Consider the following 15,088-nt stretch of genomic DNA (forward strand, 5'->3'; position numbering starts at 1 on the left):
GTCTGACATTGTTGAGCCTATGTGCAACAGTTGCCAGAGGAGAAAAACATTAGAAAACAAAAACTGTGGTAGAAGTGATGGAAGACAAAAAAGTGTGGAAGAAAGGAATAAATGCGATTCAGATGAATTCCTTTTGGTGTTTTTTTATGTTAATAACCTTTTCTTGAGAGACTGCCCCTGGGTTCAATGATACAAACTTCCTGTTTTAATATGATCGCAATGAAAACCTGCCATCAAACATTCATCATAATTTATCTTCTCAGTACCAACTTCACGTTATATTCCTGAAGTTCTTCGTTATTTTCAAAATTAAATGAAACAAAGGCAGCGGATTTCAACAGAAATATGGTAACAAAGGGCTCAAGATGTTCTGCTAGTTATATTCCTCAGAGACACAAAGTAAGTGGTCAAGTCCAGAAACACAACATCTTGCTCAGGATTTGAACTGCTAACCTCAGGCAGCTCAGCACCTCATTTACTCATCTATTTAAAAAGAAAAAATGAATCTCATTCCAAACCTAAAGTGTTAGCTATTCCTATATAAGCTTATCAATATTAATACATATTGAACATCCTTCAAAGAATTGCCCATTCTATTTAATCTCAACCATTATTACAATAAAATCCTTTGATTTCTTACCAAAATCTTCAATTACTCTTCTTTATTTTTTTATTTGTTATATATTTATTTTTTGCTTCTGACTTTACCTCTTCATTCTTTTCCTTTTTTTTTTAATATTGATTGATCTCCTAAAGAATATCAGTGTCTACATTGTGTTCACCTCTTATTCTATTTGACTTTACAAATCAAATACTCACAGATTGCTTAAATACATCTTTATCTAATAGAATCTTTTATTACAGTCAGAATCCAGGAACATCGTGACAAGATATTACCAAATTTCTCCACAACAAAGCAAACAGAGATTTTTAAAGAAAGCACGAGTAAAAATGGCTGAATCATTATTTATTATTATTATTATTATTATTATTATTATTATTATTATTATTCTACAGCTACATCATCCTGCTTTGTGTATTTCTGTAGACATGTTGCTCTTTTAACCGGTTCCAACCAGTGCTCAGTACGCATTGTTGAGACAAAGTGTCTGTCAACTATTCTGCAATTACTTGAATGCAGCACCACACTTCACTCAGTTAACCAGATTTTTGGCAATTTGGAATGGAATTCCCTGTCTTGTGTTATTCCAGCCATCTGTGTCAAGATCACAAAAATATGATAGCAGCAAAGGATGAAGAGTCTGAAGACATCATAGTAGGTGAGTCGTTTGAGTGGTATTCCATGAAGAGCTGAGGAGTAAAGTGAGAGGCAGAAGAGGATACAGAAATCCCACCTGCCCCACTTCATTCGATAAGGGAAATATGGCTAAAGAGTCAGCGCCTAGCAATGTCTGTTGGTCTTTAATAAGGGTTCTATTGGGTTGGGGCATAATTACTGCGGCTTTTCTTCAATAAATTTTATTCAACAAAACCAATAACAACATTTAACAAAAACATCTTTAAATGATTGTTCCGGAGCATATTCACCATCTACTTCAATTACTGCTTCCCATTTGCTTGGCAGACAGTCAGTCCATAGATATATAGATATATATTTACATATATATATATATATATATATATATATATATATATATATATATATATATATATATTATTTGCGAAAAACTTACAGACACAAGTGTTGCCAGTTGGAAGCTCCATTTACTGGGCACAAGCATGCTTATGGGGTCATCAAGAGAGAATATACACTGTCCTGGAGCCTTCCTCTTAACACCATTATTGCACGCCCTCCCCCTCCCCACTGAGCTGAGGTTTCACTTGCTAGATCAACTGTTTATTAGACCTCATTCATATTTATGCATGTTTATATATCTTCATATTTATATACATGAATAGATGTACAAGTAGAGTAAAGCATTACAGAGATGTGCTTGCATAGCAAGTCACTTGATCTGAGACTGTGTGAATCCAACGGATTTTTTTTTTTTTTTGTGTGTGTGTTCTTAAATGGCTTATAACCATCTTTCATGCTTCAATTGTTAGAGTAAAACAGAATACTCACAAAAATGTTGCGGCCTTCAAGATCAATATCACCTTGGAACATTCCTGAAGAACAAAAAGTAATTACATTAAATTAAGTTGAAGAACTCATTCAGTCAAATGAAACTGAATAATAATTAGTTAAGTAGTTAATTAGCTAATTACTTATGGAGTATTACATGTGTGTGAGTGTGACAGACAAATGAGTGAGAAATGGAAGTTTATGGCAAAAAGCATAACAGTAACAATAAGAATACACTTTACAATAAAGAAAGGATGTGTGTGTGTGTGTGTGTGTGTGTGTGTATGTGTGTGTGTGTGTGTGTGTGTGTGTGTGTGCTACTGCTGGGTATTATCAATATATATATATGTGTGTATGTATCTGATTTTATTGACATAATATCTTATAGGGCAAAATGTCTACAACTTGAGGTTAAAGACAAAAAGAATGCAACTGAACCATCCTGTTATTTTAAAACCTGAATATTTAATGAAGATTTAGAGAAATAAGTTATGAAAGAGACCTCATGAGAACATAGAAAAGCTTCCGTTTTGCTCGCCAGCCACTTTCCTACCTTATAGCAATCAAACTCGGAATCTTGGGGTTAGTAGCACACGCTCTTAACCACTATGCCATATGCCCTTGGGCATATGCACGTGCATATGGCATAGTGGTTAAGAGTGCAGGCTAACTCCAAGATTCCGAGTTCTATTCCAGGCAGTGACCTGAATAATAATAATAATAATAATAATAATAATAATAATAATAGTAATAATAGTAATAATAATAATAATAATAATAATATGTAACTTACCAGGAACTTCTTCAGGATATCTTGGGTCGAAATCTGGAAATAAAAAATATTTCAATCTCATTTCAACAACATTCTATTAAAAATGAGAGTATTTAAAAAGAGAGTATTTTAATGATATTTCATTTGTAAATTGGAATTAAAATTAAATATAAATTTTATTTTCCATTATTAAATTCATATTTTTATGAATACATATAAGTGGGTTTGATGAGTGAACAAATTTTGTTATTTACCAAAGTGTTTCTTCTTGAATAATTAGAAAAGAAAGGGCGATACCCGTGATGTTTGCAGGTCCCCCATCCCTCATATTTATGAGATTGATGCTATTGAGATTTCGTTTGAGCAACACCTGTGGGTTAGCTGCGGCAGGTGGAAGAAATTCCAGATTTCCGTTTTGAGTTTGGAAGGATTGTGTCATTTGCTTACTTCATCTCCTGTTTAGCCATTCACAAAACATTTACATAAGCACAGAGGTGGCTGGGTGGTAAGAAGTTTGATTCACAAACACATGGTTTGGTTCTAGGGTTCAGTGCCACTGTGTGGCACCTTGGGCAAGTGTCTTCTACTATAGCCTGAGGCCAACCAAGGTCAGCTGAGTGAATTTGGTAGATGGAAACTGAAAGAAGCCTATCATCATCATCATCATCATCGTTTAACGTCCGCTTTCCATGCTAGCATGGGTTGGACGATTTGACTGAGGACTGGTGAAACCGGATGGCAACACCAGGCTCCAGTCTAATTTGGCAGAGTTTCTACAGCTGGATGCCCTTCCTAACACCAACCACTCAGAGAGTGTAGTGGGTGCTTTTACGTGTCACCCGCACGAAAACGGCCACGCTCGAAATGGTGTCTTTTATGTGCCACCCGCACAAGCCAGTCCAGGGGCACTGGCAACGATCTCGCTCGAAAATCCTACAGGAGCCAGTCAGGCGGTACTGGCAACGGCCACGCTCAAAATGGTGCATCTCATGTGCCACCCGCACAAGAACCAGTCCAGGGGCACTGGCAACGATCTTACTTGGCTCGCCGGGTCTTCTCACGCACAGCACATTTCCAAAGGTCTCGGTCAGTAGTCAGGTCTCATGTGTATATATATATATATATATATATATATTTGTTTTGCAAGATTTTTTATGTGAAATCGTGTGTTGAAACAGATGTTGTTGTACTTGGGGATGGTCATATTGCCAGTTTAGCCAATAAAAACACACGCACTGTATATTTGGTGTTAATTTTTTTTTTTTTTCAGCTTTATATTACATTAATCTTAATCTTAATCTTATTTCGGCCAGAGTTCTTTCGTCACACTTCTGTGACCTCATCAGTGGTCCTTTGTTTCCTTCTTTCTTATGTGTGTCTCACCTTGCTAACTATCAGCCATTTTGTATTTTGTATTCCTATTGTATGTGTCTACGCATGCGTGTCCTTCAATGTGTCTGTGTCTTTTGTAAGTGCATGGGTGTATGGGGAGTGTCTGTATCACCTATATTCTCTGTTAATACGTGTTCATTTGTATTAGTTTTTATTTATTTATATGTTCATGTGTGTGTGTGTGTGTGTGTGTGTGTGTTTTTTTTTTTGTTTTTTTGTTTTTTTTTTAATGTGTTTAATTAAATTTTGTTAACGTATGTAGTATTTAATTCCATTTGTTTATCTATGTATTGTATTATACTTTGTTCCTATTATTGGTTTATGGGTAACATGTTGTCACACGCTGTGGTTTGTTAGTGGCGTATGTTAGTGTTCCATTCTAGTTTCCTATTCAGGCTAGGTTTCCCTTCTATTATGTGTGTAGCTTCAGTAATTTGTCTAAGTGCTTAGACAAATTAGACAAATTACTTAGACAAATTACTGAAGCTACACACATAATAGAAGGGAAACCTAGCCTGAATAGGAAACTAGAATGGAACACTAACATACGCCACTAACAAACCACAGCATGTGACAACATGTTACCCATAAACCAATAATAGGAACAAAGTATAATACAATACATAGATAAACAAATGGAATTAAATACTACATACGTTAACAAAATTTAATTAAACACATTAAAAAAAAAAAAAAAAAAAAAACACACACACACACACACACACACACACACACATGAACATATAAATAAATAAAAACTAATACAAATGAACACGTATTAACAGAGAATATAGGTGATACAGACACTCCCCATACACACATGCACTTACAAAAGACACAGACACATTGAAGGACACGCATGCGTAGACACATACAATAGGAATACAAAATACAAAATGGCTGATAGTTAGCAAGGTGAGACACACATAAGAAAGAAGGAAACAAAGGACCACTGATGAGGTCACAGAAGTGTGACGAAAGAACTCTGGCCGAAATAAGATTAAGATTAAGATTAATGTAATATAAAGCTGAAAAAAAAAAGAAAAAAAAAAAAATTAACACCAAATATACAGTGCGTGTGTTTTTATTGGCTAAACTGGCAATATGACCATCCCCAAGTACAACAATATATATATATATATATATAAGAACAAGTAGAAAGATATATTTTCAAAGTGTAAATACTGAACAGTATATATATATATATATATATGTATATATATATATATGTATATATATATATATATATATATATATATATATATATATATATATATATATAGGATAAAATCCTTTTACGAGCAGAAAAATTTGTTGGCAACCAGCATCTTTCTATTTGTTCTACAAAACATTTCAAAGACAAACTTATGTTTGTTTACATATGATGTAAAATAAGCAAGATTCAGTTAAATTAAGTACTTAAGCCTAGGTCCCTTGTTAAGTTGGAATAACATACACACAACAATATTATGTAAATATCAAACTTGGTACATAAGTATCGGCCGAATGAAATTTTTGCAGTGAATGTAAGCAATTAGACCCAGCTGAGTAAAGAAATCCACATGTACAGACATGTACCTTATATTAAATATACAGTGGCAGGTTTATGATGGACAGATTCCGAGACAAGTGAGTAAAATATGAATGAGTAACAGAAGAGGTGCAGGTGTCAATCCATTACGGCCGTTTCAAGCGACTCCTTCAATTGATTTAATGAAAACATTACATCATTGTAAAGAAACCGTTCTCGTCAGATGAATTCATGAACTTCAAAAGAAAGGACATTTGAAATGACTGAACACAGTTTAAAATCCACAGAGACAGGCCAGGCCTCCCCCCCACTCACTATGATCATGGACTCTGCACCTCACATCTACTTCATTTCTCTACCCACCCCCGAAAAGACACTCCAGACTTCCTCCTTTCTCCTTCCTTCATCCTCTGTATTATGATGCCCATCACTCCTGATTTCCTGCACTAATCCCTGTAAGAAGTCCTTCCTCCCAAAACCATTATCCCCCTGGAATTCTCCTCCTACCAATATAGTTTCTCCTGAAACCATCAACTGGTAAGGTGTAACATGTCAGCATCAGTGTCTCTGGTCTTGGAAGGTCTGGCCACCACTCCTTACCTTACACGAAGTCAAAACAAAAACAAAGAACAAAACAAACTGTATCATTTTCCTCTTTAACACCATTCCTTATTCTACCAATCAATAAAACCAATAATTCAATGAAACCAATAAGTTGTATTGATTATATTCATTGCTGTCAGAAATTGGTCCATTGTCGACAAAACAAAAAAAAACTCTTTTAGTCTACAGAGAAAAGCAAAATAAGCCAACTCACCGTGAGCCGATTTCAACTGAAAAAGACAAAAGAATAAAAGAGAATGTTAAAATATATTCTAAATATTAATTCAACATCATCATCATCATCACCACCACCGCCGCCGCCACCACCATCATCTCCGTCATCATCATCATAATCATTTAACGTCCCCGTTCCGTACTGGCATGGGTTGAGCAGTTTGACAGGAGGACGGCACTGTGCCCCATTGTCTGCTTTGGCTGGATGCCATCCTTTATAAAACCCCATTATAGTGTGGACCAGGAGCTTTTTTCCAGGTGGCACCAGCCCTTGTGGGGTCAGCAGACGATTTGCAAGACTAAGGATCCTCCTCAACTGCCTGAGGTTACAATAGGGAGAGGGATGGCTTTATGTGAGGAGAAGAAGGTTTAAAGTGTGAGAGAAGGGGTTAGAACAGGTTTCTTGCTATTGAGGAGCTGCTCACGTCATAGAAGAGTGGGTAGAAGTACCTGGGGTGGAGCTGAAAAGAGGTGACAAGCAATGATGGTGAGGGGTGTGGGTGAACCCTCATCCCAACAATCCTATATTCAGGATGATTTTAATTCGGGATATAAAAATATAGTTTTACATAATGTAAAAATACTAAACAAAAATATTTCTATCTTGCATCTATTTTGGTTTCCACCCATGCCAGCGGCAAGTGAAAAGCTCCTTTCGAATGTTGGGCCTCTCAGAGGCAATGACTGAGACCTTTGGCATAATGTCGTGCTTGAGAAGAAGACCCATCGAATCAAGCAAAATCACAGTCGTGGTAGAAACTGGTGTCACACAAATGACACCCATGCCAGTGGCATGTAAAAGCATTCATTACATTCTCGAAGTGGAGGGCATTAGGAAGGGCATCCAGCTGTAGAAAACAATGCCAAATCAGAATGAAGTCTGGTGCTGCTTTCTAGCTTGCCAGCCCTCAGTCAAACCATCCAACCCATGCCAGCATGGACGATGGACGTTCAATGATGATGGTGGTGGTGGTGGTAGTGGTGGTGGTGGTGGTGGTGGTGGTAGTGGTGGTGGTAGTAGTGATGATGATGATCACTGCAAACAAATGAAGGCATTACTTCAACATGTGTTACTTCTTTGAAAAACCAGTTTTTTTCTTTTGTCTTATAATTAATCCTCTCTACTAAAGGCACAAGGCCTGAAATTTGGTGGAGAGGGAAATCTTGATTCCATCGCTCCCAGTACAAAGAGACCAACAGAAAAATTATCAGGTTTACAAAAATAAATACCAACGGTTAATTCATTAGACTAAGAAATTGTTCAAGGTAGTGCCCCAGCATGGCCACAATCTAATAAGTGAAAGGAGTAAAAGATATAAGATAAAAGACATATATAATAAAGGTAGCTTATAGACATCACTACATACATACATTTGTACATACATATATATATATATATACACACACACATATATATATATATATCATCATCATCATCATCATCGTTTAACGTCCGCTTTCCATGCTAGCATGGGTTGGACGATTTGACTGAGGACTGGTGAAACCGGATGGCAACACCAGGCTCCAGTCTAATTTGGCAGAGTTTCTACAGCTGGATGCCCTTCCTAACGCCAACCACTCAGAGAGTGTAGTGGGTGCTTTTACGTGTCACCCGCACGAAATATATATATATATATGTATATATATATATATATATATATATATATATATATATATATATATATATATACATATACATATATATATATATATACACATACATACATACATACATACAAGGGTTGGACAAAATAATGGAAACACTTAGCATCATAAGTTTGAAATATCTATAAAACCATCAAAAGCTTGTTTATTTTAATGTTTTTTTATTTAATATTATTGTTGCTTAATATGCTTTGCTAAAATTGTTGTTTCTTTTCAGATATCATCAGTAAAAGGTAATTAAAATCCATTAAAATGACAGATCTTTCGGACTTTCAAAGAGGTTAAATTGTTGGTGCTCATATGGCAGGTGCTAGCATAACAAAAGCAGCTGAAATGTTTGATGTATCAAGAAGTACTGTCTTGAAAATAATGACAGCCTTTGAGAAAGAGGGAAAAACTTTCTCATCGAAATAAAGCTCTGGAAGAAAACCAAAACTTTCAGGTAGGGACCGTTGGACTCTTACACAAATTGTTAGTCCACCTCGAGAACCCAGTTTCCACAAAAACTGTTCTCTGGCAGATGCACAAAGCTGGATTTCATGGGAGGGCTGCAATCAGAAAATCTCTACTTTCAAAAACAAACGTTGCAAAGCATCTAGAGTGGAGTAAAAACCTACAGAATTGGTCCCTAGAGCAATGGAAGAATGTTATTTTCTTGGATGAGTCATTCTTTACCTTATTTTCCGACCACCGGCCGAGTATATGTGTGGAGACAGCCAAAAGAAGCATTCTTCCAACTGTTAAACATGGAGGGGGATCTGTGAGGATCTGAGGTGGTGGGGGCTATATCTTGGAAATCCGCCTGCTTGATGTTTTCCCTTCATGGCAGAATTAATAGTCAAGACTATTTAAGCATTTTATCTGATGAAATTCATCCTATGGTTGCAGAACTGTTTCCCGAGAGAAACGCAATCTCTCAGGATGATAATGCACCAATCCACACAGCTAAAGTTGTTACTGAATGGCACGAGGAACATTCTAGTGAAGTTGAACATCTTATCTGGCCACTACAGTCCCCAGATCTCAATATTATTGAACATTTATGGTGCATTGTAGAAAAACAAGTAAGGAGTCGATATCCTCCACCATCATCACTACAAGAACTGGAGACTGTTTTAGCTGAAGAATGGACAAAAATTCCTTTGGAAACAATTCAAACTTTGTATGAGTCCATACCTTGTAGAAGTTAAGTCGAAATTACTGCCAAAGACAGTCCTAACCCATATTAAAATAAATTTGTTTGCAATTTTAAGATGTTTCCATTATTTTGTCCAACCCCTGTATGTATATGTATATATTATGCAAATGGTACAGTATTATATATCCATCACAGCCGATCTTACTAATTGGTTTTGCACTAGGGAGTCAATGGGGGTAACAGTCCCATTATGTAACCTTGTGCTCATCAGAGGCAATCATTATGAAATGAAATATGGCAACTGTTCTTATGGACTCTCAGACAACTTACACACACGCACACACACACACACACGCACGCACACACACACACACATTTGTAACACAAAGGAATAGGGATTTTAAATCCATGTAGATACGTTGCAAGCACTCTGATAAAATCCAAACGTGGCTAACCACACTGAATGTCAGAAAACATTTAGAACTGATTTGAATAAACAATTAAACTGTGCTCCCTTTGAATGGTAAATCCTGAGTTTGCTTTAAGGGATTTCCTCTAGAATACAAACGATGGCACCAACACAGAACAATGAAGAATGGAGAGTTACACATCTTTAAAATTTGTAAATTAAAAATAAATTTTCTTCATATTACATTTCCGTTACCTGTTTCTGCTGAACAAAGGGTCTTAAGATCCTTTGACATAATAGTTTTGTGCATTTAATTGTTGGGGGTCTTAAGATAATTTGGTTATGATTTCTGTCAGACTGAACCACTGTATACAGCTACCCCGGGCGTAATTTACTCAGGGTACCAGTTCATATATATAATATGGCAGTGGATACCTCATTGGTTGTGTAATGTTAATGATAGAGCACAACTGAACTGAGAGAACTGCATATAAAAAGAGTCAGGTGCTGAAGAGCAGAAATGGTACAGTTATGGGAGGAGTACGAATGCAGTAATTATACTGCTGCTGCTGCTGCCATATGAAGGGTATCTTGATGTACAAAGAGTTTCTTAAAAATATTATTTAACTCTTTTTTATGACACCAGCAACAGTCAGACTGTCTCTTTGTTCTGAGATTCAAACTTCTTTTGTTTTAAAACCAAATTCAAATTCGACCAAACACAAGCTTAATTAGGCCAAAGTTATTCTATTAATTTTTTCCTTATTTCCGAAACTAAGAAGCACAAAAACAGTGTATTTCAATAAAAATATGCTAAACAAGGTAATTACCATTTTTTTTTTACTACACAAATATAATGAATTAGACTAGGTAAGCAATATTTTTGTATATTAATTTCTAAATGTTTAGCTTTAAAAACGATTGTTGTTGTTGTGTTTGAGTTAAAGCTTTTGAGTAAAGTCCAAAAAGGATTTGATGTTTAGTGTGGAATGAAGCTAAAACTACAGAATACAATTGATTACGGAGGGCAACCATGGCAACGGTGGTGGTGGTGGTGGTGGTCGTCGTCGTCGTCATGATGCCCGTGGTCAGCAGCAGTAATGGAGGGAGGAGGTGGTGATGATGATGACGGTTTGTGGAAGTGGTGGTTGGAGCGGATGTGTTTGTGGTGATGACTGCAACAATGACGACAAAGAATCGGTGTGATTGTAACTCTGTCACCAAACAACATGGATTCAATTTGCATCAAAAATTTCTCACCATTTCTCTGTTTATTTTAGCTCAGACCTGCTCCCAATAAACCTGTTTGTGGAAATACACACACACGCACACACACACACACGCACACATACACACACACACGCACACACACACACACGCACACATACACACACACACAGCTACATACATATAATTCATTCACAAGTCCCACATATACACTTGCATACACTCACATACAAATACAAACCATATATATATAAGTGTATGTGTGTGTGTGTGATATTTACAGGAGCTGTGGGTTCAAACCTCACTGGCAGCCTTTGACTTTTTCTATCCAAATAGTTTTCTTACTCAATATTCATAAGATATTCTTTATAGCTTTACATGCTTTAAGGTTCACCGTTCCAAAAACGAATTGCTTCTCATTCTCAAAGTATCTAAATTCTGGGGACATCCACAACACACACACACACACACATGACCCGGTAAGTGCAGGTGCTACGTAAAAACCCAAGTGTTAGTGTCACATAAATAACACTGGTGCCAGTGCCGCATAAAAGAGAGTGGTGCCGGTGCCATGTGGAAAGCAATGGCACCAATGCCACATAATAAAACACTGGTGCTGGTGCCAGGTAAAAAAAGTACCCGATACATTCTGTAGAGTGGTTAGTGTTTGAAAGGGCGTCCAGCCATAGAAACCTGGCCAGAACAAACAAAAGAACTTAGTGCAGCCCTGGTCTTGTCTGTTACTCTCAGCCATCCATCTCATGCCAGTATGGAAACTGATCATTAAATGTTGTTGTTGTTGTTGTTGATGATGATGATGATGATGATGATGGAAAATATACAGTATAAATTGTACATACAATATGGTATAACTTATATATTATATGCGAAGACCTGTTGGGGCAAGTGAAATCGAAATCGTGATTTTACCAAATTCGATGACTGGCATCTGTGCCAGTGGAGCACTAAGAGCACCATCCAAGCATGATCATTGCCAGAGCAGCTGTCTGGCTTCCATTCAAGTGAGGTCATTGCCAGTGCCGCTGGACTGGCTCCTGTGTAGGTGGCACGTAAAAAACACCATTTTGAGTGTGGCCGTTGCCAGTACCACCCAACTGGCCCTCGTGCCGGTGGCACATAAAAGCACCCACTACACACTTGGCGGAAGGGCATTCATCTGTAGAAACTCTGCCAAATCAGATTGGAGCCTGGCGTAGCCATCCGCTTCGCCAGTCCTCAGTCAAATCGTCCAACCCATGCCAGCATGGAAAGCAGACGTTAAACAACAATGATGGATGATGATATGCAGTGGGACCTGTGTGTATAATACATGTCTTTGATATACAGCAAATCCCGTACGCACTGTCTATGGTGTATAGTATAACGTACGGAATATAGTATATCACATATTTAGAATACAATAAATGGTATAACACAATGTAGAAAACACCAAATATCAAATCATTATTGTCATCATCACCATCATCATTGACGTCATTGTCGTCATCATCATCGTCGTTTTCGTCATTGTGATCATCATCGTCATTGTCGTCCTCCTCCTCCTCATTTAACATCCCTTTTCCATGCTGGCAAGGATGGTTTGACTGGAGTTGGCATGGCTGGCAGCCGCACCAGGTTCCAGTGTCTGTTTCGGCATCGTTTCTACAGCTGGATGTCATGCTTATTATATCATAAAGTGAAGGTTTTCTGCAGGTTTATTTACAGTGCAGGTGAACGCATGTAATATACATACAAACACATGCATATGTATCTACTCTGTGTGTGTGTGTGTGTGTGTGTGTAACATAGTACACACAATCAAAGCAACATTGAATCAAAATACACATCTGTGTATCATACTGAATGTATACACACCATTAAAAGGCATGATGCTGTGGAATTGTCAGAGAAAATCTCTTCATAAATTTGTCTTAAAACACAGTTTACATTATTTACACACGTCTTCATCTTGTTTGTTGTTACCACAACGTTTCGACTGATTTACTCTCCAGCCTTTATCAGGTGTCCTGGTAGAATTTTGAACCGAAAATAATAATATTATTATTATTATTGTTATTATTATTATCATTTATTCAAGGAATAGATAATGATAATGATAATAATAATAATGATGATAATAATAATAATAATAATAATAATAATAATAATAATAATAATAATAATAATAATAATAATAATAAAAATCAGCAAAAAAATAATACTTTAAGAATGAGAACCCAGGGTTGAGTTCAAACTTCCACCGGGACACCTGATGAAGGCTGGAGAGTAAATCAGCCGAAACTTTGTGGTAACAACAAACAAGATGAGGACACACATCCGTTCAATGTAAATAATGTACAGAATTCCTCATCTCTAAAATATAGGAGAGTAAAACACAATTTATTTCGGAGGAAGCAACACATCTGTGAAGAGGTTTTATCTCAGACAATTCCACAGCATGATGCCTTCTAATGGTGCACTCACATTTAGTATGATAGACAGAGAATGGAATTTAAATGATGATGATGATGAGGAGGAGGAGGTGTGTGTGTGTATATATATATATATATATATATATATATATATATATATATAAATGAATAATTTTTTAAAACTTAGGAAATAATAATTATTCCAAGTTATCAGAATATTTACTATTTTACACTTTACTAATGCAAAGAAGCAAACAGTATCAATTATAATATTATTATTACAAATTTGGGATTTTATCAATAGGACCCCAACTTCAATTTCAGGACAACCTTATTTCCCTGGAGTACACATAGAAAATGTTTATATTATTAGATTAATATTTTGGATATAACTTTCTATGTGTACTCCAGAAAATAAGGTTGTCCTGAAATTGAAGTTGTGGTCCTATTGGTAAAATCCCAAATTTGTAATAATATATATATATATATATATATATATATATATATATATATATATATATATATATATATATATATATATATGTATGTATGTATGTATGTATGTATGTATGTAGCTTATATATGACATGTTTAGTGGTATTTATGGTAATTTAATACCAAATCAGACCAAATGCGGCAGAACTATGATTAAAGTTGTGACTTTTCTGTCTTTTGTTCTTATATTGTATTTGGAATTAAAATATCAGATGTGTCCATCCATTTTTTATAAAGTAGAAAGCTTTTTATAGATATATTCGGCTGTTATTTCTAGCAGATCCTGTTTCACTCAGGCAATCATAGTTTTTTATATGGTAAACAACTATATTTTCTCCAAAAATCTTGAAGATCCTCAGCTTTACACAACATCTATTAAACGCTGCATTTAGCTAATTTAATTAATTACAACAAATACTTTGTTTTTTAATTGAAAATTCAAAAATCAAAATTCCTATATTCAATAACAAAACCTTTCACAGAAATTGCCAATTTGAGATTATTATTATAATAATAAATATTTCAAAGCAATTTTTCTTTTTTCAATTTCTCCATATTTTTGAGAATGAAACATAAAAGTCACACATTCTGTCTGTTACACATTAAAAACATGTTATAATATTTGAAGATGGCTGGAGAGACTTACCTTTAATACGATTGGTATAGCACCAACCAAACCCAGCCAGAGAGAGACAGTCCACAAAATAGCTCCTTGCATGTTTATCTTTCAATAGCAGTAAAAGCATTCACGAAAGCTAGTTATATCCTCAAGAAATGACTAAACAAAAAAGGAAGGAGTTCCAAGCACACACCTCTTAGCTGAGACAGAAAGAAGGAGACAGAAAGAGACTGACAGATGGGAACTAAGATTGAGGTCATCTTTAAGATATGACATATCTTCCTACACAAAGCAAGATAATGGCACAGAAATCAGGGAATGAAATGACAAGGTCTTAAAATTGAAACATTGCTATTTTATATTTCCAGATTGAATTGAAAAAATTAGCAACTTTGCTTTGTTTCCACATTTATGTCTACAAGTCTTCATACACACACACGCACACACATACTATCTCTTTCTCTCTCTCACTCTCTCTTTCTTTC

The 15,088-nt window shown here is 35.8% G+C and overlaps 1 protein-coding gene across 2 annotated transcripts in view; it reads right to left on the reverse strand.

Moving 5' to 3' along the window:
- LOC106872749 (astacin-like metalloprotease toxin 2) overlaps window positions 1-14,719 on the reverse strand; it is a 29,684-nt gene extending 14,965 nt beyond the window's left edge. The window contains exons 1-4 of one of the 2 annotated variants that reach the window (XM_089366654.1): window positions 14,631-14,719; window positions 6,599-6,614; window positions 2,880-2,912; window positions 2,087-2,130 (exon numbers count right to left, since the gene is read on the reverse strand). In XM_089366654.1, coding sequence (XP_089222780.1) covers window positions 2,087-2,130; window positions 2,880-2,912; window positions 6,599-6,614; window positions 14,631-14,702 — 165 coding nt within the window. In that variant the 5' untranslated portion in view covers window positions 14,703-14,719. Of the gene's footprint in view, window positions 1-2,086; window positions 2,131-2,879; window positions 2,913-6,598; window positions 6,615-14,617 lie in introns of both variants that reach the window. The other variant, XM_089366703.1, reaches the window with a different exon arrangement.
- Window positions 14,720-15,088: the final 369 nt, after the last annotated feature.

Source organism: Octopus bimaculoides, chromosome 1 (assembly GCF_046866305.1).
Source record: "Octopus bimaculoides isolate indiv1 chromosome 1, ASM4686630v1, whole genome shotgun sequence".
Lineage (NCBI taxonomy): Eukaryota > Metazoa > Mollusca > Cephalopoda > Octopoda > Octopodidae > Octopus > Octopus bimaculoides.